The 23,071-nt window shown below is 37.5% G+C and overlaps 1 protein-coding gene across 2 annotated transcripts in view; it reads left to right on the forward strand.

The window, feature by feature from the left end:
• Positions 1-23,071, forward strand: part of TRHDE (thyrotropin releasing hormone degrading enzyme) — a 208,504-nt gene that overhangs the window by 166,533 nt on the left and 18,900 nt on the right. For both annotated transcript variants that reach the window (XM_021298155.2, XM_065040569.1), the window contains 3 exons: positions 16,398-16,545; positions 18,604-18,701; positions 19,216-19,323. In XM_021298155.2, the coding sequence (XP_021153830.2) occupies positions 16,398-16,545; positions 18,604-18,701; positions 19,216-19,323 (354 nt within the window). The remainder of the gene's footprint in view (positions 1-16,397; positions 16,546-18,603; positions 18,702-19,215; positions 19,324-23,071) is intronic.

Raw genomic sequence — 23,071 nt, forward strand, 5'->3', positions numbered from 1 at the left:
CTGGAATATATATGACATTTTGTGGTTTACTATTATCAAAGTTAGTAATTAACAAGTATAATGCTGGTTAGGTATGCCTTCTTTACGAATTGAGGTGATGGCGTTGTCCCCATTTTGAAATCAAGACATCCAATATGTTCTTAGTGAAAGTGTAAAATTAGAGAAAAGTAGTGGAGTATTTCAAATGTTTTGATTCTTGGGGTACCTAGGAACATTGCATCAGTAAAACACTGATGCCAAAGGCGGTGTGAAAAGAATTCCTTATATTACTGGCTTTTCTGTTTGCTAGTATATTTATAGCCATATTTGAGCAGGGGCTTGCAAGAATCGGCAGTACTGAGGTACATTTCACTACAAACGGTCACCAGAGATGTTTGAGATTCAGGCACAGTGTCACACAGAAATTATGGCTCAGTGATGTTCCAGCATCGCTGCAGTAAAACACAGTTGTGTGCCCTACCACTCTGTTCCTGCTGCCAGTGCCAGACTGAATATATGACAGAAACTAGTGATTAGCCCTTACTTAACAGTCCAGAGATGTACTGGGGAAGGAGGCATCATGGGGAAAGAAGGAGTATCCATTTGCTTTTTGCACTGCCCTTCATTCTTGCCTTGTGGCATCTTCCCATTGGCAACAGTAAAGGACTGGAAATAGGTCATCACTTCAGACTTCAGTGAACCGTGATTTGTGTACTCTCAGGCTAGTAGAATATTGCAGAGTATTCTGAAATATCTAGAATGTTAGAAGACCTACTAAACGTTCACTAATGTAGCAGTCTGTTCCAATTTTGTTTGCTTTTGGCACCTCAGAGAAGCAGTGTGCAGTTACACAGAATCAGTGTGGTGCTTTCTTCTTTTTCCATGCACTGAACACAGTCAGATGTGGCTAGATTTCCCTGAGAATCTAGACACTGAAAAAAGCTGCTTCTTAAGCAGATTCTTGTAGGTGGATGTTTTTATTCTGAGTCAGTACTGAGCCAGTGCTCTAGGACGTCTTGTTCGGGAAACATAAAGGCAAGGTCTTGATGAAAGGCCCAACCTGCAACATCTGGCCAGGTTTTGTCTACCTAAAATCCACCCAGAGATTAGATGACTAACACATTCTTCTCTTGCTTTCCAAAGCAGTTTTATGGTGATACTGGATCCTGCTGTTTTTTCAGAGGTAACTGTGCCAGAGCACTGTGAAGTCTTTCACAAGATTTCACATTGTAAAAACTTCACTTCAAAGTAGTTGAGCAGAATATTTACAGTGTATACACATGTGCATACAAAGATATTACTTGTGAGGAAATATTCTAAGAGGGATATGTAGCTATGTTGCTGTTTCTTTTAAATCTCTGCACAGACTCTTGTCAATAGTGTTACTTTGAGTACGTCTTACAAGCCAGTCTGGATGGAAGAAAGATCTGCTTATTTGCAAATAGTACGCTACTCTTTAAATACGTACATTTAGTCACCTAGTGTCTTTCCTATTAAAAAACCAAACCAAAAACAATTATAAGGATGCTGAAGTTAGTTGGATTGTCTAGCTGACTATATGGTACCTTTTGAAGAAAAGTTTGGTATTTTTTGTTTTTATTTATCCTCACCCAGACAAAGAAAGACCAGGAATAGGCCTAATCCTTTCCCTGTTCCTGTATCGTAAGCATGACAAGAGGGGTGTTCAGAGACTGTGTGGTGGGGACCTTGATGACGGAGTGTCTGAACTTCTGGGGATAGAAAAGCAGATGGATAAGCTCTTGCTAGGACAAGTGATGGAGAATTGCGTGATGGTGCTGCAGCGCAGCTCGGCTGTCCCTGCTGTGTCAAGTGCTCCAACATGGCACAGCAGTGTTCATAAAACAAGCTACAAGGGCTATCAAAGCCACACAGACTCTTTCAGTTTCCCCAAAAAAGTCAGCATTCAGAAGGCCACCATCAGCCTAAAAAGCAGCTGAGCTTTCCCCACCTTGACTGCAAGACACAGCACAGAAAGTCGCTTCACTTTGTTTCGGAGCAGTACCGTGGTTTGTGTGTTGCCAGCCACGTGGATGCAGCACTTATTCAGTCTCGCCTCCAATGCACAGACTGTGTTTCTCCCTGCACATATAATGTGATAGGGAGATTAAATGCATATGATTGTCTCTGGCCGTGACATGAGGAAAGGTGAGTAACCTTATTGACCATGCACAGATGTTGCAATTGCTCATTTAGACCTGACTTCTGAAAAGGCTGGCTGTTTTTAAGGGTAATTCAGTTCTCAGTTGTGGTCCCCAGTTGTTCTGATAGGTTGTGTTCTTGTCTACAACTATAAACATACACATTTTGAGAGAGAGAACTGTGGAATATATAACTTTTATTTTAATCACTAGTTATTATTTTCAGTGATAAAATAATACAAAAATGAAAACATAACTTCTTAAATTCATGCTGATTCTTTTTAAAAGAATTTCCAACACAGTTCTTTTTACTGTACTGAAGAGACTATATTTCTTCAAAATACCCTGTCCTTAGAAACTTCTAAAGTATTCCCTAGTGTGTATTTGAACCTGATACAGATAATGTCCATTCCACATCAGAAGGGTTCCACTCAATTTTTCTGCTGATCTACTGTGGTATGTCCAAATACGATTATCCTGTGTAGTTATACTGCTAATTGATTTTGCTGTGGACAAGTTCAGGAATATCTTTAGTAAAATTTAATAATATTTAGGTCTGGAAAAGATGAAAAATTTGCTCATATGAATTATTTTGAAGCACCACATTTTGTTTGTTCATTTATTTTTAAAGGTGTGTTTGATTTCGTTCCTCAAAAATGTTTATTATCCTTTTACTGTCCAGCATAATGTTTTCTCAAAAATAAACAACATAAATGAAGTGCTGCCTCCAAGGAATATTTTAAGCTCCATAACTTTACTTTCATAAAGTTTTGCCCATTTTATATGGAAATATATTCCTTGTTTTTCCTTTTTGGTGTATTTTGGTTCCATAAAATTAATTAAGCAGAGTTGAATTGAATAATAACAATAAAAGAAAGCCACAGATTGCCCACTGTGTTTGAATTCTTGCAAGCTTGTTTGTTTTTCAGATTTTTAAGCATAATTTTGTTCTCAGCTGTAGTACATGCATACACCCTGAGGATCTAGGGAACTCTAGCCTTGGTAGTAACATAGCTTATGGAAATACATGCCCCAAATTCTTGAGCAAGAATAGCACCTTGACACTCTCTCCTCCCTTGTTCTTGAAGATCCTTTGTCTTTTGGGGATGTTTTGTATTAAGTTTCAGCAGATCTTGAAAATAAGTTGACTGAGGTAAATGTGATGTGTTGACTGAAAAAGCCAAGAAAAGACTGTGGTTCTCTTCTAAGCTTAAACTGAGCAGAGGGCAGTTCAGATAGCTCCATTAAGTAGTGTCAATGGAAATAGCAAAGATCCTACTGTTTCTTGAGAGTGTAAGTAATGTTGTCAGCTTCTCCTGTGTGTCTCCTTCCTTTGGATAAGGGTTTGGTTACTGAGCATATGAGATGGGATGCCTCTCACTTCAGGCATCCTGAAGGTAGACTTGTATGTCTGAGCTTGTCACTTTGCAGTGCACTGACAGTTAATAGACAGAAACGTGCTGCACCTGACCTCTCAAAGCCACTTAACCACATAGGATAAGATAAATTACCCTCCTAATGTCAGGAGTGTTGTGTTAGCCCTAGTTCTTCCTTGCTGAGCTCTAAATCTTCATATTCACTTCCCCTCATCAAGCTGGTTGACTTAATCCAATATTATGTCAAAGAAACAGGTCTGGTTTGTATTCAGTGTTAATCAGCGTTGGATCAGATGCGACTAAGGATACCTATTCAGTTACTGTTCTTTCCAGTTCTGGAAGAAACCATCAGTTTAGTCTCTTGAAACATAATGTGTGTCTCATAGCCCATTGATCCTGCCTGCACCATGGTCAGCTCACCATGTTAAAGTGGCAGGTACTTAGTTTGCATGCCAGATGCTCAGAAAGCCATTTTTTTTTTTTTTTTCATGCTGACAATCTGTCTTACTATCAATCAGTCTCTCGTCTTGTGTTCTGTGGTTGGAGAGGGAGCGGTCGAGTTCCTTGGATACTCATTTTCCTGACAGTTTCCTTTTGGGTGGGTCATAGGCCTTGTGACAGCGCAGTGCATGTCAAGAATACAGTCATTGGTTACACATTGACAAAGGCCAATGATAAAACTCGAGTGTTTTTTTTGTGTGTTTCTTAGCTTCTTAACTGGATTCATGAGAAAGCATGAAGCGGTGTTGTTACATAATTGTTCTTCTGCTCCAGGGATGGATGGCCATGGTGGAGTGCTGTCCATTTCCTTTCACAGATTAGGGGGCGGATGAGCCACGGTCTCTCCAGATGAAGTTTTTTTTAGGCCAGAAAAGCCCGTGTAACTTCAGAAATACAGGGAGCTGTGTCAGAAATGAGCAATGAAAACCAAACCAAACCAAACCAACCAACCAACCAAATGAAACACAAAAAAACCCAAACCAGACCTTCCAACTTACCTGTGAGCTGACTTCCCTGCAGCTGATGGCTTTCATGAGAGTTCCTCTCTCTCTCTCTCAGAACTTCATTCACAAGGCCGAAACCAGGACCCTGGTGCAGATATACCCCGTTTCCCCAAAAATAAGACAGGGTCTTATATTAATTTTTGCTCCAATACTTATTACTTTTTTACATGTATAGCTGCCTGGACACTACTTAAATTGACTTTTTAATGAATTATAACTAGGGTTTATTTTTGGAGTAGTGCTTATATTTCAAGCATCCTGAAAAATCCTGAAAAATCATGTTAGGGCTTATTTTCAAGGTAGGTCTTATTTTTGGGGATATGGTGTATGATGAGTTACGATGATCATTTTCATGCTGTTAATCAGTTCATCTTGGCTTGCTTCTTTCCAAGCTGTGAGTTCTGCTGACTCTAGAAAACGAAAGAGTGAGAGTGAGGGAAAAGGCGGTAGCCACCTGCCTTTTGATACATAAATCCAGATTATCTCTCTTGACACAAATTCATCTTTAACAGCTGGTGCATTTGACTCCAAGGTTGATTCCAGAAGTAAAATACTGAAGTAAGCTAATGCTCACTCCAGATGCTATTCTCACCAACTTGCAAAGAGAAATAAATTTAACAAGTAAGTCTCAGTTAAACCAAATACAGTGTTTGCAATCTAGAAAACCGTGTCTTTAGGACTCCTTGTTTTATTTTTTTCTAAAAAACAAAAACAAAAACAAAAAACCAAAAACAAATCAAAGCCAACCCTCTTCTTATACCTTGAGTTAATTTCTGGATATGGAGTGTTGCCATACAGGAAAAAAAACAACTTATCCATTCAGCTACCTGAGGCAGCACCACCCCCCATGATGATTAGCTGTCATATTTCTGGAAATCGAGAGTTATCTTGTAACTAAGCCTCAAGTTTTTACACTTCCATATATAATCCAGAATTATTGCTGCTAAACTAGAAGAATGTTTTCTTGAAGATACTGGTGGAAATATGTGCATAACAAAACTGAACTATGGAGTTGAAGTGATTTTCATTGTTGCTTTCCTTCTCCAGAGATTAGATTTCATTTATTGTAGTATTTGAAGTTTTCCAACATATCTGGGCTAATTGGTTCCATTTTACACTTATTTGTGTTACTTAAAGTCCTGTTCAGTGTAATGTCAGGAAAAGTCAAGGCATTTGAGGGCCATTTAAAGTTCTGGGGCTGGATAACAAGTAGGTGACAAAGGTAGAAGTTCTCATATAGCCCAATTAATATACTTCAAAGTGTTTCAAAATTTCAACAGCCACATCCGAGGTTGTTGACCTTTTTTGCTTGGGTATTCAAAAACAATCATATAAGGTCCATTTAAATGAATGAACTGCCATTTAACTCTAGCCTTCATTACTACTCCTGATTGCATTTGCTGAAAGTTCAACACAGTGGCAAACAACAGATATGTTAAGCAGCTCCCTTAATTACTGCTTCTGAGTACCAGCTAAGGGAGCAAGTATTAGATCAATAGTTTGTATCACGCTTGATTAATAGTGGTATAGATTTACTATTTTAATAAATGAGGCCTCATCTAAATTATTTCGGCAGATGCCATAGTAACTCTTTTTCACTGTCAGGCAAATTTTGGTGATGGTTGATCAGCAATTGATTTAGATATGGCTTCTTATAAAAGTGGTTTGATTTCCTTTGACATAAATACTCTCTCAGTGGGCCAGAGCAGCTGCAATCTTTTTAATTGAAAATAGAAAGCTACAAATATTTTAAGGTAATCATCTTTGTTTCCATATCCTGCATGTCAGTTCATGTGTTCTGTGACATATTACAGCCTTGATATGTGCTTTACATGGAGATACACATTTCAGCTAATGTTTGCAAATGTTTGTACAAGAAGAATCAAAACGATTCTTGAGAGTAAGCACATTAAATGTCAATTCTGCTTTTGTACTGTGTGTCATATGTGTATGTGATCCTGTTCTGTAGCTACGAGCAGTAAAACAAATTGCACAGGACATTCCAGAGAACTGCTGGTGCTGCGAGAGCATCCTGGACAATAGAAAAACCTTCTAAGAGCTGGGGAAGAAGTTGGAGACGACTCTTCAGCACATACAAAGAGAAACTATAGTTCTCTGCAAAGTCTTTAGTGATGGGGGTAGGTCTTGGTGTAGTATACACGTATCCTGTAGAAGTGGATGATATTCTTAATCCACATCCCCACAAGATTTGCCTATGCTTCAATTATTTCTGGTACTTCTGAGTTATAGCAGTAATTGTTTTATGCTATAAACTACATAACTCTTAGCTGAACCCAGAATAACCTGTCAGCAAAATATGCCTCTGGTTTCAAGGGAGTGAAAGAATTATTTTTATCCAGTGATTGTTAGCCCATTGTCTTTTCACCCCATGGTCTTGGTCTGTGTCAGTTCAAGCTGGTCTCTGAAGTCAGCTTGGTATGGATGTATCCATGTTGCAGTACAGATGCCAGGGACTCCTGTGTAATGACAGGGGAGGGGAATAGTCTGTGAAATTTGTTTTGGATACATTAATTAAACCATGTCTGAATTGCACTTGTAACTCAAAAGTTTGAGTTTAAACAAGAGGAGGAGAATGGCATGAGTGGAGCTTGCTGAAGACTTCTTAGCAACTTTGAGTATTGGAAAGGGGGATGAGAGATGCAAATACAGCTTCAGGAATCTGTGTTGGTAGAGGCAAGTCTTCATTCAGCCTCACAGCCTATGCCATTCTTTGGGGGCCCCGTCCCCTCCTACCTAGCATATACCTGTTCCCTGTGCATTCCTCTTATCTACAGACCCCTTTTTCTTCCTTGAAGCTGCCTGGTCAGCCCTTTTATCCACCTCCGTCACCTGTTCTCTCACAATAAACATCTTTTTTTCATCCTTACCCTTATCCCAGAACCCCACTACTTTTGTTTCTGAGAGTCTGGGAGGACTAGTATGGAGGGCAAAAGAACCTGCTACTACCTTGATCAAGGTAGCAGCAATGAGCCACCCTGAGAGGCTGGAGGTGCTGTGCTGAACACCCTATCCTTTCCTAACATCAACAAATGATATATGAATAAAGGGCAAGAACCAGCTTTCCTAGCTAGAAAGGACAATGCTGATACCTCATCAGCTAAATGAGATAGTCTGCTACCTTAGACTACTGACTGCTTTGCCTGCTGTTTTGACCTGACTGCACCATTGCTGCTCATAAATGATCCTACTTCTTGGTCTCGTCTGATTGCTGTTGGCCAGGATTTTTGTCTGGAGGAGGTCTGGTCTTTGTCAGTGTAAGCTCTATCTGCTTGTTGGAACATACTGCCAGGGTGAATTTGTATTCAAGGTGCAGGTTATACATTCAGGTTTTTTCATCTTCATTTGGTGATGTTATAAAGCAGTCTTTTAAACTCTAGGCTAAGGTCCCCTTGCTTGATAAAATTTAGGAGAAGTCTTGGGAATCAGTGTTGTGTTAGTTTAGCTCCTTCCTTTTTGGCTACAAGTGTGTTTTGCTCTACCCAGAAATCAAGCAATAGACGCAGGAAAGACCTTGTTATGACTAAGGCACAGGGACTAGAGAAACCTGGGATTCTGTTTTTGCTATAGACTTCCTGATGATCTTGGTAAAATAATTTAAACTGCTTGTGTCTATCTTCACTCAGTAAAATGGAGATAAGATGATAGGTGAGGGTTTATGGGAATTTCAGAGAGCCTTTTATTATAAATATGTTTATAGGGAATTGCTTTTACAAAAATAATATCCAATTCTGTAGATATTCTGGCAAACAAAATTCAGATTGTATGTGTACTTTCAAGATCAGGCTTCTGTGCTTTCCATATGAAGTTTCTAGCTTTTAAACACATATTTCACTTGGCTGACTGATATGCAAATTATAAACATTAGAACAGGAAAAAAGAGAGATATGAAAGACTATTGTGCATAATAATAAATGAACTCAATTTTGAATTAGCTCAAACATGGTCTCATAGATACCATTGGCCATTGATAACTTCAGGAATAGAAGGCTGTTTCATTCCACCCTTGCCAACAAATTAATCAGAAAGAAAATAAACAGCACTTTTAATAATTGAGTCATCTGAAATTGACATCTATTAGCCCTTGAAATACATTCAAATTTCTTTAGTTAATTTAAGTCTGTGAATGACATACTGCTCAAAAATCTGAGTTTCATGATGATGAAAAACATGACATACATAACTTACTGCATAGTCTTAATTTTCAGCAGTAAGATTATTCCTTTTCATCTTGTACTACTTTTAAAAAATGCCTTTTTTTTCCTTCATATGGGGAAGAAGAGGAGAGACACTGACTTCCAGTTTGAAGAAATTATTATTGCATTTTTACAAACACAAGGAGTTTTAAGTTTGTTTGTTTGTTTGTTTTTTCTTTTCTGTTTTCAGCAAAGGTGATTAATTCAAATCAGTATTAGCCTTTGCTTATGTGGCAACTCTAAAACTGTGCAAGATAATTTAAGCCATGTGATACTCTGGTAATTACATTGAATTTGAACTATTCTTTGTAGGATGCTTCAAATGCTCTTGTGTGGAGTTGAATGTCACTTGAAGAGTCCTCAAATATTTTGCATGTAAGAAAACATAATAAGCAGGCTTCACTTTCAAACTGTCATACTCTCTGAATCCTTTGATGTTGGAGGGATTGAATGCTGATTAAATTTAGTATTTAAAATGAGCTTGTAAGCCAAATGTTGCTTTTGTATTTATCAAAGAGCAGATTTGTGTTCCTGTCCTGTTTATTTGGAAGTCCATAGCTGGTACAAATTGTAATGCCTCCATTAAGCCACTTCAGATGTTACAGGAAAACAGAGTCCTTATCTGGTCCTAAGTTAGCCCAACCCTGGGAGCAGAAGATGAGGCAGATCATTCTTTGATACTGGAGATCACAGGGTTGTCCATCAGTTTTTGATGAGAAAACATTCTTTTTCCAGCTTCCCTTGTTGAACATAGATGCCAGCATGAGTTGAAGGTAAAACCTGTGACTACAAGAATTAGTTTCCCTGTTGCATGGGTCACCTTGCTCAAAGCTTTCTTTATGTGTCAGGGTTCAGCATACCTGTTTGTACTCAGCTGCCAAAGAACTGCTGTTAAAGCACTGTGGGAAAGAATATCCTGAATACATCAGCAGAGTCACCAGACCTTGATAGGTCCAGAAGAAATGAATAGCGTTAGAAAAAGCCAAATACGGTTAAATATGCATGTTCATTGGCACCAACTGTGAATTATTTTAATCCTCACGCTTCACTTTAAAGGTAAAAGAATGAATCAATGAATAAGAATCCTAACTTATTTTAAACTGTCCCATTCTGGGTTAATGAGCATAGTCTAATTATTCATATATTAGACATACACAGAAACAGAACTGAAGTTAATCTGAGTGGCACTTCTGTGTTCTGAAGAGCTGTGTTTTCCACCTTCAAAATTATCCAGACAAAAAGCTAGTAATGTTTTACGTATTTCATAAGAAACAGATGATGCAGGGTGAGTTTTAAACCAGCAGCAAGTAAATCACCTCATTTCCATTGTTTCAACAATGCAGACCAGTTTGCTGCCAGCTTGGATTTTCTAATTTTGATTTAAACACATGACTTATAATGACTTTGTTGGGTGGTGGGACTAAGGAATTTATGGTGCACTTGTATATGGGACTCTCATCACTGTACAGCAGCCCTGTCATTTTTGTGACAGAGTCTGTTTGACTGGTGCTGGATTTATGATAGAAATAATTCAGAACAGAGTAATAATTTTCCCTTGGCAATTACACTACCATTTGGTACTTTGTCCCTAAGGGGAAAATGAATGTGCTGGGATCTGTCCATAAGTTCAGTGGCTCAGTGTAAAGAACAAATCAAGGTCATGCAGCTGAATACACACTGATGTTTCATAATATAATCTGGATCTCCTGCTTTTATCTGACTCATTAAAAACTCATATAATTTAAAGATTATTTTTGATTGCTATGAGATTTTTAGTGGGAGTTCTTTGTGAGGAATATTTCATTACCATCTTCAGTACTTTCTTTTTCTGTTCATTACCTCTTTTCTCTGTAGCAGTGGCCACCCCAGCAATTTCTTCAATGTAAGCAGGATAGTACCTTGCCAAGGGTTGGTGCTTATGATATCGTATAATATCATAACCCACTAAATATATATATTAACTTTTGAGAGGTCTTTTTCCACCTCTGCCCTTGTCATGAAAATAGGATATCACCTTTTCACCACAGTTCATCAGCAACCTCTTTAGGCATGAAAAACCTGCTGGACCAGGACGTTTGTCTAGAGGTAATTTGTCTAATAACTAAAACAGATCTCTTTGCTAGTCTGTGTTCTTGTTCTCCTGTCCTGCACTTTAGTTAGGCAGGCAACTGTGACATTAGGAACACAGATGATAAGGCAAACTTCATACGGTGCCATGTTTCTAACATATGCTAAACTTCTCACCTGTAACAGTGGCTACAGAATGATTGACACACTGATAAACTGATGGATGAAGAGAATTATATAAAATGTAATAAAACAACCAAAGGTCTCAAATGTAATCTTTTTGGTTAAATTTTGATTTTGTAGTCATGTTTTTTAAATGAATCAGTATGGAGAAGGCTAACTTAGAGCTGGCTTGTAGAGCCTCTTTTTTAAGTCTGGGTCCCTTTCTCTGTGACCAGTGATGTCAGTCAAAAAACTCTAATACAATAGAGGGACCCCTGATTTTTGTAGCTTATTCTAAAGCTGCATAAACAACCATTCTTTTCAGGGCATGAAATGGATCTGTTGGTACTCTTCTGTTAATATTTATAAGCAAAAGACCAGAGTTATAATATTCTTATTATAATGCCTCTGAGGAGTACTGAAATTATAGTGCTCCTGAGATATCCATCACTGGAGGCCTATATAAGCAAAACTAGAGAAATTTCTGTCCAGAATGGCACTGGTATGAACCTGCTTTATGTATGGAAGAGGCTATTTGTTAAGGTGGCTTCCAGCCTTTTCATTCCATATGCTGTAGGTGTAGTTTTGTAAACTTGTTAACCTATACTTGAGAAATGCTTAACCTGAACATCGGTATGCATTCAGCCACTGATTATGAATCAACACTGTTTGATTTGACAATTTTATCTGTTAAAATACTTGCCAAGACTGTCCCAGATTCCTCTGCAGAATTTTTTTGGTTGTGGGTATCTGCTTGGTAAGATTCTCAGGTGGCTACTGGAGACACACCTGAAGAAACAGTGTGACTGACCAGACTTAAGATTGGACATCACAGTATTTCTGCAGTGTTTGTGTTTGTTACATGGTTTTAGTATAGCCCATAATCAGTTATTCCCCAAGTGTCTGTCACTATTTCAATTTTTCTCTGAGATGGCTAAGCTGGAAGAGAACCCTCTTTCTTAACCCTGACTCTTATGCATTTGGACTTTTACAGGCAATATCTGATAGTACTTTTGCAGGACTTTAAGGATAACAGAATGATTGATGGCTAAAAAGACACAAGAAAAATAAGGATATCTGTCACTGACATTCCAGTGACACTGTTGGAAGAAAGAGTGGTAAATCAGCCTGCATGTGTAGAGTATGTACTCATGTTATATACTGTAGTGCCTTTGAATAAATATTACCAGACAATTATATGACAGGGAAGTTATTTTACATATTTTCCCTTTGAGGGGAAGGTTGCTACTGTTACTTTTCTTGTATCGTAGTGATAATTGTTCAACATTTTGGTTTAACAGTTCTGCAGGCCTGTGTTTTTCCATCAGAATTTACAGAGATATTCAGAACAGACTTCGTTCTGCCTTTTTACCTTGTCTTGGTTATTATCCTGTTCCATAAATGACACAAGTGATTTGACATAGCAGTTGTCATCAGAGGGTGGTATATGTTTCTCACAACTTGTGTGTCTTTGACCATTCCTTCCTGCTTTAATGGATTCAAAAATTTTGCTTTTGCTGGACAGGTCCTGTGTAACCATTTTTGAACATAGTTGTTCCAGGCTAGTGAAGGAGAATCCTAGAAGCACGCCAGGACCCCTTGGCTGGTGACTTGAGTTTTGGTGACTTGAAGGTCCCTTCCAATCCAAACTATGATTCTATGAAGTGAGCCAGTAAATCTTGCTGGATGCAGTATCCCCTGGGAAAGAGGTGTCTTGAAATCACTCTTAGCGCTGGAAAAGCTCTTAATTTGAAGTAAAAGAGTGCAATTGTACTAAAATATTAAGTTTAAGAAACCAGCTGCCTCACTTTGTGAAGATGCAGAGTACTAGAGCATAGCTCACCACATGGACATGCTGCTTTTGCTAGTTTCTGCCTTCTGCTGGCCTGGTTGCCGTGATAGTCATGATACCTCCCAGGACAATTCACACAGCTCCAAGATCTGTGACCTAGATTTTAAGACTTATTATCTGTATGTAGTTTTATGGTTCATGGTTTATCTCTCCATGGTTTATGATGAGAGCTTCTCCTCATATCTTGTTTTCTCAGCTATGAATGCAAAAAATTAGAAATGTTCATATTTGGCATGGCTATTATAATTTTATTTTTGTGTGTGTGTGTGAATTAAAATATTCCTCAAGCTTTTTACCTGTAGTATATGTTTAATATTTTGTAACATATACGTTTTAGATCTCATTTTACACATAAAAGTAGAACAGTGAATGTGTATATCACTACCTCTTGACAGAAACTAATGACAAGTAGTCTGGGAGTGCAGGGGAATTTGGAATTATTTGGCATAAGAGGTTCATAAACATGGCTTAGTAGATGAAGGTGAAAGAATAGTACTTAAAGGGGACCTATGAGAAAGCTGGAGAGGGACTTTTTAAAAGGACATGTAGTGATTGGACAAGGGGTAATGGCTTCAAACTGAAAGAGGGTAGATTTAGATTAGATAAAAGGAAGAAATTCTTCCCTGCAGGGGTGGTAAGGTACTGGAACAGGTTGCCCAGAGAAGCTGTGGATCCCCTATCCCTGGAAGTGTTCAAGGGCAAGCTGAATGGGGCTTTGAGCAACCTGGTCTAGTGGAAGGTGTCCCTGCCCATGGCAGTGGGGTTGGAACTTGATGATATTTAAGGTCTCTTCCAACTCAATCATATTATTCTATGATTATATGAATAGGGCTATTGTGGTTTTCTGTAGGAACACATGCAATAAAATAATGTAGAATATATAGAACATACTGCCAAGGGAAAGTTCCTGAAGCAACACAGTTTTATCCAGGGACATGCTCCTATCTTAACTGCCACTGTAAGAGGATTTTAGATATGTCTCTACTCAGGTTTCCTCGGAGGTCCAGCCTAGCAGCTGTACTTGAAGCACATCTGCTCAATGTGTGCTGCCAGATAGTTTAACATTGGTCATAGCAGCCCTAACCACTTTCCCTCAAAATCATGATCTGAAGTGATGAATCTTCTGTCATTTATATAATAATGTCATCCACAAGCACTTCTCTTCATTCCCATCCCTGCTCTTGGGATTGATTCTCTTGGTGTGGGGAGTTGATTTTGATGAGTGTGCATGAGCTCTTCAGGGGTCATACCCAGAAAGAGAAGGAGGTTCAGGAGTAAGCTCAGACTTTGCCACATTCTATTTTTGTAAGAAGGAATATACCCGTAGGGAAACATAATGAAAATTGGGGGACAGGGGAGGGGCAGGCAGAATTGAAAGTGCTGATAAATTTGGAAGTTAGAAGCAGTGAGTGCTGAGAGTAACAGTTTCTGTTGTAAACAGGATGAGTATCCTCAGCTGAGAGTCATGATTAGGAAGGCCAAAAGCTCAGAAATCAGTGATAGATCTCTCTGAGTTCATTTCTGTGTCTTTATGGAGAAGTTAAGCTTAAAAAGAAATAATCTGTTTGTTTTGCAGTGATGTAATCTATTTGTTTGACAGTGATAATTTCCCTTTTGTGCTTAGCATAGAGAGATTTAATTTCAGAAGCATGATCCTAAATGTCCATTAGTGCAGCTATAATAAAAATTTGTCTGTTTATTCCTTAAGCAGCTTGTTTCCTAGAGGTATTCCTCTTGTTCCTTATTTCACACGTTCTTATGTCAATCAAATTATCAGTAATAATAATCACAAATCCTATTAGGAACTAATTACATATATGCAACATCAAGCTAGTTTACCTCATTGCTAACATTATCTCCAAGATTTTTAGCTGCAGTCAATCCAGAGTGTTTCTGGCTCCATTAGTTTTGGTTACACATCTTTACAAAGTATTAAGACCTAGACCTCATATTGATGATATTCTGCTACTTCAGAAGTAGGAAGGCAGTTCCCGAGTGACACAATGAGCTCCTCAAGGGATCTTGGTTTTTTTGTTTGACTATGTGCTGTAACTGGAGTTGAGAGCAGAGTCTTGCTATCAAAATGTGGACAAAGAAGACATGAAGCAGACAGGAGAGTGAGTCATGATAAGGACATGGGATAGATACTTTTGAAAGCTGTTACATGAACTCACTTCTTACCCAAGTACATGAATGGAATAGGGTGTAATTCTTCCAGTGGAGAGTGTGAAAAACAATGGCTTGCATGGACATGATGCACTTTGTAAGGAAATTATGGTTTTGGACCATACCAAAAAGATCAATCTATTTCAAATATTATAGCAAAATAGCTTTTATTTGCTGTTACAACTGAGATCAACATTTATATCAACATGTATGTGTTGGTTTATATCCATAATAATCTGTATGATTTTCTTTGTTTGCTATACGCATTCATCTCTTCCCTAGACAGTGATGGAAATTAAGGGGAACATTTGCAACCAACAGGGACGGAGAATAGTCTTTGAAGATATATCATACTTCAGCTTAGGTTAAATGAAAGCTTGTGGAATCCAACTTGCCGACTTTAAGTGTTTAATGAAAACAGAATTATTATCTCATCTCTAGGCAGGTAGAGAACTCCTTTGGGATTTAAACACATGCATCAGCAGAAGAATGTGCATTTCTGGAAAGTTCACACCCACAGGGTTACACTTCATTTCTGCAGTCTAGATAATAAAAAATCCTGTTCTGAAAAAGAATACAAGTACAAATCCTGAATTTTGATGTTTCCACTATTCAGTTTTAAAAAGCAGCTCTGAAATGCTTGCATCTGTATTGCACTTTATTTGTAAAGCTATTAATTTAAGAAGCCTTCTGAAACCTTGCTAAACTCTTTCCCTTGCACGTAGAGGTCTTTTATGACTGTAAAAGAACGGGGCAAAATTCTAGCTGATTGATATATATAAATACCTGAAAAAAACATGGTTTATCTGGAAAGTGGTGAGACATCTTTAACCAAAGTGATGTCACTGAATGACACTTCAGTGTAGTAAAATAAGTCATTCCAAAATGATTTAAGGTGGATAGAAGACAAAAGAGCTCCAAAGGAAACAGAAAGTAGTGGGGAGGAGAGCTGTGAAGTGGAAGGATTCCACTTCGCTGTTAGCTATTCCCAATTGCCCATGGCTAGGAGAAATGTTTTCTGAAGCAAAATGCCTTGGGTTGTTGATTTTATTCGAACAGCTTTCTGTCTTACAAATCAGCAAAGCAGTACCTTTTTTTTTTTTTTTTTTTCCTGAGTCTGTTACCTTATTGTTCATATCTTTCATAACCACAGAAATCCATAAAAAGTAGGTATGGCTTGTCTAGTTTTCTTTAGTGTGCCTTCGTGCCTTCCTCCATCCAGTAAGTATGTTTGCACATGTGTTGGGAGAGACTGTGAGTTCCTTGCTTTTTATAAGGTTGGTTTTTATGTCATTATAATGTCATGAGATTATCATGTTCTTCTGCATTTTAATTTCATTTTGAGAAAAAGAAGTAATTTTTGCCTCACCATGTATCTTCTGGAAAACCAGTTTAATACTAACTTTTTTATTTTGCAGAGCTGGTTATTTGCCTCAGAATATTCCTTTGGAGATTATCAGATACCTTTCAGAGGAGAAGGATTTTTTGCCTTGGCATGCTGCCAGCCGAGCTCTTTATCCTCTAGATAAATTGCTGGACCGCACCGAAAACTACAACATCTTCAATGTAAGGGATGCAGCCTTTGTCTCTCTCTTCCTCTCTTCCTCTCCCTCTGCTTTTATTGCCAAGACTTGAACTATTCCCCAGTTGGATACTGTAAATGACCTAGGGATATTAACTTTCTTCCTAATTATTCTGCATTTAAACATAACAATTGTCAAGCTTTGGTTCATTTGCATTTGAACAGTGACAACTGTTGTTTGAGGCATATACAATTAGTAAAAGGAAAGGTAATTATCCTTCCTAGAAAATATTATGACAAATAAAGTATTTCACTTAAAAGAGCCAAAGTAATCTATTTCCAGATTTTCTATTTTGAGGAGCCCCATGGCAATATTTAGATTGATGCCCCAATTCAGCAAGGATACCAAATGCAGGCACATCTGAACAGGATGCAAGCAACTGAAGTAAAGATTTGTAGTCATTATTTCACCCAAAAGCCATGGTGAATTCAATGCAGTTACCTTAATTAACAAGGATTAGATCGCCATTGAATCAAAAGCCCATTCATAATTGGGTCCGAAGGGACATCAGTAACAGCTAGCAGTAGATAATTAAGATAGACAGGACAAACATTTAAACATTTTACTGAAAAAAAAAAAAAAAATCCTAACTACACTGAAGCAGGTTTAATGAAATATACAGGATTTGATTGCAGACAGTGGTAACTATGAATTCTTGGGGTTTTTTAGTTCACTATGAACTTTATATAGTCGATATATTTTCAGTGGCCAACATACTGTAATTTTATGTAATTTTGTAAAGTCTTCAAATGAAGGAACTCTCTAAAGCCTGAAATGCTCAACAGTGCTTTTTTCTTCTTAAATATTTATTTGCTTGTGTGTGTGTGTGTCCATTCAGAGACACACATGCTCAGGAAGGTAGAGGTGGCTGGATGAATGTAAATATGTAGAAGTACAGACAAACACATACACACAGCTACCTGCTGACATGGAAAATTATTTCTGTAGAGCATGTACTACAGATTAATAATGACACTCTGAGATTCTTTCTTTATGAACAATGTGGGCCTACATGCAAAGAAGAACCATAGTATAAAATGATGTGGAAATAACTTACATATTTTGTCTGTTGTTAACTGCACAGAAAAGTTTTTACAAGTCTGCCATTGCTATTTCAATTTTTAACATGACTGTGTAAAGAAAACACAATTTTAATAAATAAAACCAGTAAAATTCACAGCTGGGTTGTGTTTTATCACTACTGATGAGAGCTTTGAAAGCAGAGGTGATAGCAGAGGAAATAAAAAGTCGTTTTAGTCACAGAATAACGTATCTGCTAGAGAGAGCTGCATTATGAATCTCCTTTTGTGTTGACATCATATATACATGCCTGTGCATCCACAGTAATAAAATAGATGCTCTCCTGTACAGTTCGTCATGTCTCAGTCTCTTTTACTCATTGGTAAATTCCACTGACAAAAGATTATGCTGAATACAATGACAGTGGTTTTCTTCATAACTGGCCAACATACGTAAATATGTCTCCTGTGTAAAAAGTAAAAGTAAGTTAAAATACATCTTGGGCTTGTTTTGTTCTTTAAGCACAACAAGAACCAAAACTTAAGACATAGTGTCATTAAATGTATAAAGCTCATTTGCAACTACATTGTTTGGTATTCTGAAGTCAATTGACCGTGCTTATGTGATGTTTTTGCCATGGCTATGGATATTAAAACAATGTTCTATTAGAAGTGAACATGCGTGGTGTATTCGATATTGCCCATAGAGTAGAAATTAAGTTATTGATGCTCTTGCAACTTTTCAGTTGTGTATTTTGAGTTCAAAATAGCATATAGGAAACTCTTCTTAAATTTATGAAGGGTATAACAATAAATTGTATTATCCTAGGCATCTAATCAAATAGCTGTAGCGGTGAAAGAGGATTATATGTGGACATGTTGCTTTAATAAATGCAAATCAAAATATTTGGAAAGTAGGACATTATTTGAGGGTAAAAAATAGAGACAAAAACTCAATAGTCAATAGTATTTAAATTTAAAAAAAATGTTAACACTGAATGTATTTTTCTTTTTCCCCTCAGGAATATATTTTAAGACAAGTTGCATCAATGTATCTCAAGCTTGGATGGCCAACGAATAATTTAAACAAATTGCTTATTCAAGCATCCTACCAACATGAGTACTGTTTTTTTATTTGTTTATTTGGATTTTAAAAATTGTTATTGTCTGCTCGCAGGATATAGTTATTATAATGTACTCTCTGAAAATTTGGTTTCATCTTTAGTATGTCATACTTTTGTACCTTGGTTGTCCTTGTTTTTCCTTTCTGGGTTAGAGGGAGAGGGGAAAGATGCTGTGAGATGAATTCCCCTTTCATGGGTTCGGACAACATGATTTCCAAAGCCTTTATTTAACATTTGACTTCACTAGATATTTAAGAATGTGGACTCATGTGACCACAGAGGTTGGGAAAAGCGCAGAAGTGTAAATGGGGGCTGGTTTTGGTCCACGACCTTTCCTTAGTTGTTGCAGCAGCTGTAGACATTAGGTTGCCACTGAGATTTTTATAGCTAGATTATCTTTGATATGTTGCCCAACTATCAGTTGCTGCCACTGCTACAAAAAATAACTTTTTGTAAACATTCAAACCACATTCATTAATGTGGCCTTATTGCTTTCTTACATTTGGACAGAGAGTTGCGTCGGGAAGTCATCATGTTGGCCTGCAGCTTTGGTAACAAACACTGTCACCAACAGGCTGCAACGTTGATCTCAGACTGGATTTCTAGCAATAGGAACCGGTAAGTGGAACCAAAATGTATGTTTCCCATTTATCCAACGCAGAGGCAATAGAGCTGGCATGCTTTTCCTCTCTTGCTCTCCCTCATCCCCAGTGCCCTGTTCTGCAGAGGGCTATGGGAAGAAGCTGAGGTCTCTGGTGTTATTTAAAAGTGTCTGTGTGGCTTCAGAATCAATTATTTGACTTTGCATGTATGAGTAGGTGGAGGGGACACCCATGTAGCCTCTGCCCACTTCTGATAAATTGCTGCCAGATAATTATATGCTGGAAGGCAAGAAGATGGGTTTTAAAGAGTAGTTTAAAGGAAGAAAGATGAGTCAATTGCCACTGCATTGGCAAACACACAGCCTGTGTTGGGGCAAGAGAGCAGAAGGTGCTAAGTGATTAAAGTGGGAGAGGTTAGAGGCAGGAGGACTGAGAAGTAAGAAAGGAGACAAAACAACGTATTTGAGGGAAATGTTATCATGTACTTAAGGTGGAAGACTTGGAAATGAATGTGATTCAGGAATTTATGGAAAAGCTCATGTAAGGTTTCAAAGAGGAGATAATATGATAGCTGATGTGTTGAGAATTAACAGCACTGTGGTGGTTTGACAGCAAATACGTAAGTCAGGTTGTTCAGATACAGGTTTATTGAGCTGAGCTAAGGGAACATGGATGGTGTATGAAATTAATATATTAAAAGCAAACATCTAAAAAATGTGAAATTACTGAAAATACAAATAGTGAAGTATGTAGTGATCTATGGACAATGAGATAAGTACAGAGAATAGGTTAAGACCATGACTTCTTGAGAAAGAATGATGGATTTTCTGATTATGTGGAATGTGGGTATTTACATGAGTATTTACATGAGTACATCACATGATATTTTGGTTTAAAGGAAAATATTTTACTTTCAAGTAACAAAGAAAAAGAGAAGAGAAAAAGTCTTAAAATTATATTCTCAATATTCTATTGGCTCTGTAAAAGGATCAGTTTTCTATAGACATATAGGCTTATAGGATTTTTCAAAAACATCTTGGGCCAGTCAGGTGTTTGTTTGCAATTAAAATATGTCTGTCTGTCTTTGTAATCTGTGAAAGTCCTTTACATGCATACCCAGTTGTGTAGGTACCTGAATGTCTTTTAAAACCAGCCATGAACGGAGCATGAGTGGAAATTGAATTCATGTATGACTTTAAAACTTCGAAAAAGCCCTCAAAACTGTGACTGTGCAACTGTGAGGGGGAGGGTTTTCTTGTGTAAGATGATACCAGATATATTTACTATGAAATATATACCCCAGGGTTTTATATGACTTATTGACAGCAGCAACAATCAGTATGAACCTATTCAAAGAGGTGATTAAAGAGAAAGAATCATTTGAAACAATCTGCAGAAGTAATTTACTTAGATATTAATTTTCAAAATTAGTTTATCAAACCTAACACCATGTATTAGCATGCACAGCAGTGGATTATTCAGTGTTAAATAGCTGTCACCCTGCAAAGCTTTCTCCTACCCTTTGTCTTCATCCTTTCCAACAGGATTGAAGAAGGAGGCATCAGGGGGGGAAAAAAAAAAAAAGGAAAAAAAAAAGCTTATTGCTTTACTAACAATAGCAAGAGAAGAAAGGAATAAATTCAAGAAGCCATCTGAAGATTCATCTTGGCCTTTCTATGGGGCCATTCTTGGGAACATAATATTGTGGCTGTCAGCATATGACGAGTATTATGATAAAAGCATCACAGCAGGGCAGAGGAAGAGAATAGCTACTAAGTTTAAGCAGGGCATTTCTCCAAAGGGACTGCACACTTTTGAAAAATAGCTGCAACAAATAATGTAATTACAGAATACAGATTGACAGTCAGCTGATAAATAGGGGTACAACTTGCAAAGAAGACAGAGACATGCTTTATTTATTTCTTACGATTATAGGATTTGTTCAGTTACCCACCCCGGAATTTACCAGTTGCTATTCTCAGAGCAATCTCACATACTGAATGTAACCAACATATGAACTGGCTGGTTTCATGTCTACTTAAATTGAAACAATATTGCAAAGACTACTAGTAATAGCAACTTGGTAGACAAAAAAATCAGCTTGTGTTTCACAGTAGCAACATTTTTAGGGGTCTGTCAATGTTTTCTCAGGAATGGCTGGATTCCTGCTGCGTCAGAAGTGCTCCCTGTCATCTTTGCTCGGTTTAAACCAACTCTGACTGAAAACTGAAAATAAAGCAGAGGCTATTTTCCCCACTTTTCCATCCAAAAAATGATGATGATTCTACATTAAGAATTTAATTAACATGATGTTTGAGTCATGCCTTTGCCTCTTTTAGCACTTCAGAGACAAAAGCCAGCTCATATGCAAAGGGCAAAGAGATAAGTGCAAGATACATGCAGAGAGAACATTCAACAGGTGCCATTTTGTATTCTTTCTTATCAGTCAAGTATTTTGTTCAGTTTGATGCCCTTAACAGCTGTTTGTGAATTTGTGGCAAACAGCCACCTCTGAATCCATAGGAATCCCTCAGAGCATTTTCCTCACAAAGAAAGGGAAACTCATGCTGCTCATTTCTCTCCAGGCTTCTCTGACAACTCCTGGTGAGGAAAGCTGGTGACAAGTACAGAAAATATATGTATCCTTCCCTGTTCCACTTCTTATCAACAATGAGCAAAGTTGTATTTGCTGAAAACTACTCTAAAATTTCTTGTAGGTGCCCTTCCTTCTTCTGAAACAAAATGAAGACATTGACTGATGCATTGCAGAAAGCCTGATCTTGGTGGGTTTGCCTAGTCAGAGTACAAAGATGGAGTTCCAGAGTGCTAGGAGATATTTTTCCATACAATTATAATTTGACTATAAGAGTGAAAAATGAAGCTAATTTGCAACCTTTTCACCCATCCCTTGCCAAAAACCTTGTTCTGGAAGATGAAGTATTTTATACAATGAGCTAATTCACAAGAAGTGCATGTTGGAAAGAACACAAATTATTCAAAGCAGTGGACCCCAAAATGAGACTACGGAATTAGACTTGTGTCCCAGGATTCTAATCAATACAAAATTAGAGTAGTATTAAATTAATATGTGGTATTAAATGCTGCATAAATGCACAGACAGTAAATTGTGTAAAGGAGGTTTTGATTGCCTGGCAGTAACTGCAGTCGAAGTTCGAATAAGTATAACAAATAATCTGCAATTAATACCATAGAAATGCTAAAATTCCTTGTAGAAATGCTAAAATTCATAACTTCTTAGCCACATTTTTGATCTATGACCCTTTAGAAGTTCTTCTGAAATGTTTTTTTCTGTTTTATTTGTAGCATTTAATTATGTATATTGTGTTGGGTAATAAACAAATACAGTAACATCTAACTCTGTTTTACCAGCATATGCCTACAGTTGCTGTGGTTTCTGGTAATTATATTTAGTGTGGTAGGTCCAGAAATTAATTACTATCTACTATTCACTGTAGGGGACTGAAATAATCATAATAATCAGTTACTGTTTGTACTTTGTAATTATATGTTCTTTACTGTGCAAATAATTTGTCACTGTTCACCAAGTAAAAGAATGGTCATTCATAGCACAAAGCCAGAGATCCTTTATTTGTTTCCAGCACTATTTGAAAAAAGCCATTAGATTTACAACTTCAGATTTTCTTATGATATTAATAAAAACCCCATACTTGTGATCTGCAACATCAGCCTTCATGTATGAGAGTAAAAGTCAGCTGAGGGGCTCAAAGGCTTTCATTTTTTAA

This window comes from Columba livia, chromosome 1 (assembly GCF_036013475.1).
Source record: "Columba livia isolate bColLiv1 breed racing homer chromosome 1, bColLiv1.pat.W.v2, whole genome shotgun sequence".
Taxonomy (NCBI): domain Eukaryota; kingdom Metazoa; phylum Chordata; class Aves; order Columbiformes; family Columbidae; genus Columba; species Columba livia.